Here is a 2,201-nt window from a genome sequence, read left to right on the forward strand (position 1 = left end):
TCCCCACCTTGCTCTTCTTGATGAGTTGAATAAGTGCGGCACTTCAAGTTGTCCGACAACGGAGGCTCCGTTGTCTCCTCTAAATATGCCGTCCACCTCGTCCATAATCAATCACGGCTTCCCGAGTCATATCGATTTACATTCGATCCTATTATTCCCACTCAGTGGGACCCACTGGCCAAGTGAGTAGTTCTGTCCGATATCCGCATTGGTTGCCGAACCGATACCAGATTGTGTGACACAGAGGACATGCAATGAGTCCGTGGGCGTGACACGGAACACGCGCAATGTGTTGTGGGGCCAGTTTGCCTACAATCTTGCTATAATGCTGATCTTCCCACCGCTAGTGTTGTCCCTTCCCATCCCGAAGGGTATTGCTATCCCCTGAGAGGTTGCACTATGGAGAAAACCTTCGCCATCCCCTTATAGCGAGTGAACCCAATATCGATTACTATGCTTCTCACAGTGTATAATATACACTGTATATGCGTGCAGAGGTCAAGCGCATTCGTGTGGAAGATTCGTGCGGGTAGTGCGCTTATTGTTAGTGTGCTAGGGTCGCAGTATTGGTTGCTCTAGCTCGAGTTCCCTTATTGTGTTCTTCTCAGGGTTCATCAACTGATACCGCGACAAATGATTCCACATGACTCGTGTGGAATCATTACGTGATAATCAGTATGTTCTTCTCCAAAGCTTAGCTGGAACCATGGCCGTTACCAGGGAAATTGGTACAATGGGGCATGGGATCGGCGGCCAGGGTGGCTGAAACCAGATCCCGCGACAGCGGGAAATATCTCATTTGAAATATTACTGAAATTTCATGAAATTTTATGAAAAATTTGACATATTTCTCATTTTATTCACAACTGCGTTTTGAGTGACTTTCAATCGTCTCCATCAACTCCGTCTATGACAGCAACTGTCTGGGAGACTTCGAGAAGCTGAGGATCATTATTATAGCGCATGAATCATATTATGATCATCGTAAAATGCAGGCCTTTCACAAAATTTAGGAATGTCGACTGGTAATTGACGGTGGAAATCCACGATCACCGTCAAGCGCGGGACAGTTCCACTGGGACTGTCACCACAGCAGTGTCTTCAATAGAGCTTGACGACGATTCGATTCGCGGAGAGCCGTCCGTCGAAGTCACTTAACAGACTGAGATCAGAGGGAAAGACGAATTACGAGCAAACTCAGCCCGGATAGTGGAAACACTTTCATATGTTTTGGAAATTTGGCGAGTTCGGCCGCACCGGCAGAGGCCATGCAAACGCAAAAGTGAGTCAACGCGCAGAGAGAAAACATGACTATGATGAATTGATAATCCCCTCATCCCCTCTCCAATGTTGGGACTCCTAGAGCCGAGCACTCAATACTTGTGTCTAGAGCCAACATTGGATGGGGGTAAGGGGGGCGCGCGCGGCTGAGTCATATTTTTGCGACTGACTGCAGTAGAACGTTTCCGGCTGGAAGCGCAAAGCGATTTCCGTCTCTCGCTCAGGCCGGGGACTTTCCAATCGAGAGATGACATACTATCTGACAGCGTCTCAGAAAGAAAGCATTATAGAGAACAGCCGATCCGGTCTTTCTTCGCGCCAGATAGCTGGAAGGGTGGGATGCAGCCAGTCATCAGTCGCTAGGATCGTTCGACAAAGTGCAGTGCAGAAGGAGCATAAAACGGCGGAGTTCAACCAAGGACGGCCCCCGCTCATCGACAGTCGAAGGCGTCGCATCATTCTGAGGGATTTTAGCTCCGCTAGAAAGGCTAAACCATTTCTCACGGCGAAGGCCTTCTATTTATCTCGAAAATTCGCCTTTTTTACGATACATTCCTTCGAGTGATCCGCGACGAGGGGTGGCGATGTCGTCGTACTACGCGGCGGGTTCTGCAGCGTCGAGGTGATCGTCAGAAAAGAATTTCTTGGGCCTCGGCAATAAAGAAGGCATGCCAGGGTGATAAGAATAATAGTGATATCGAATCGGGCTGTACATGGATGGGGTGACGATAGGATTTGATGCAGAGGCTTTTCGAGCTGATGCTACGGAGAGGATATGGGACAATGCCAGCTATGTAACGCCAACTCGCAGTGCTTTCAGATTGAGTAAGGAAATTAAATTTGTCGGGGTTTTGGCATGGGGTGAGCGTCCAATAATCACGCCAATAGAGAGTAACTCGGCCAAGTCGTACGAGTCCGTT

The 2,201-nt window shown here is 48.7% G+C and overlaps 1 protein-coding gene across 1 annotated transcript in view; it reads right to left on the reverse strand.

Annotated features, from left to right (window-relative positions):
• Positions 1 to 105, reverse strand: part of Pmar_PMAR019125 (hypothetical protein) — a gene marked incomplete at both ends in the record, with an annotated part of 228 nt that extends 123 nt beyond the window's left edge. Inside the window, one exon of the mRNA XM_002780181.1 lies at positions 1 to 105. Within this exon, the coding sequence (XP_002780227.1) occupies positions 1 to 105 (105 nt within the window).
• Positions 106 to 2,201: the final 2,096 nt, after the last annotated feature.

This window comes from Perkinsus marinus (assembly GCF_000006405.1).
Source record: "Perkinsus marinus ATCC 50983 genomic scaffold scf_1104296944428, whole genome shotgun sequence".
Classification (NCBI taxonomy): Eukaryota; Perkinsozoa; order Perkinsida; family Perkinsidae; genus Perkinsus; species Perkinsus marinus.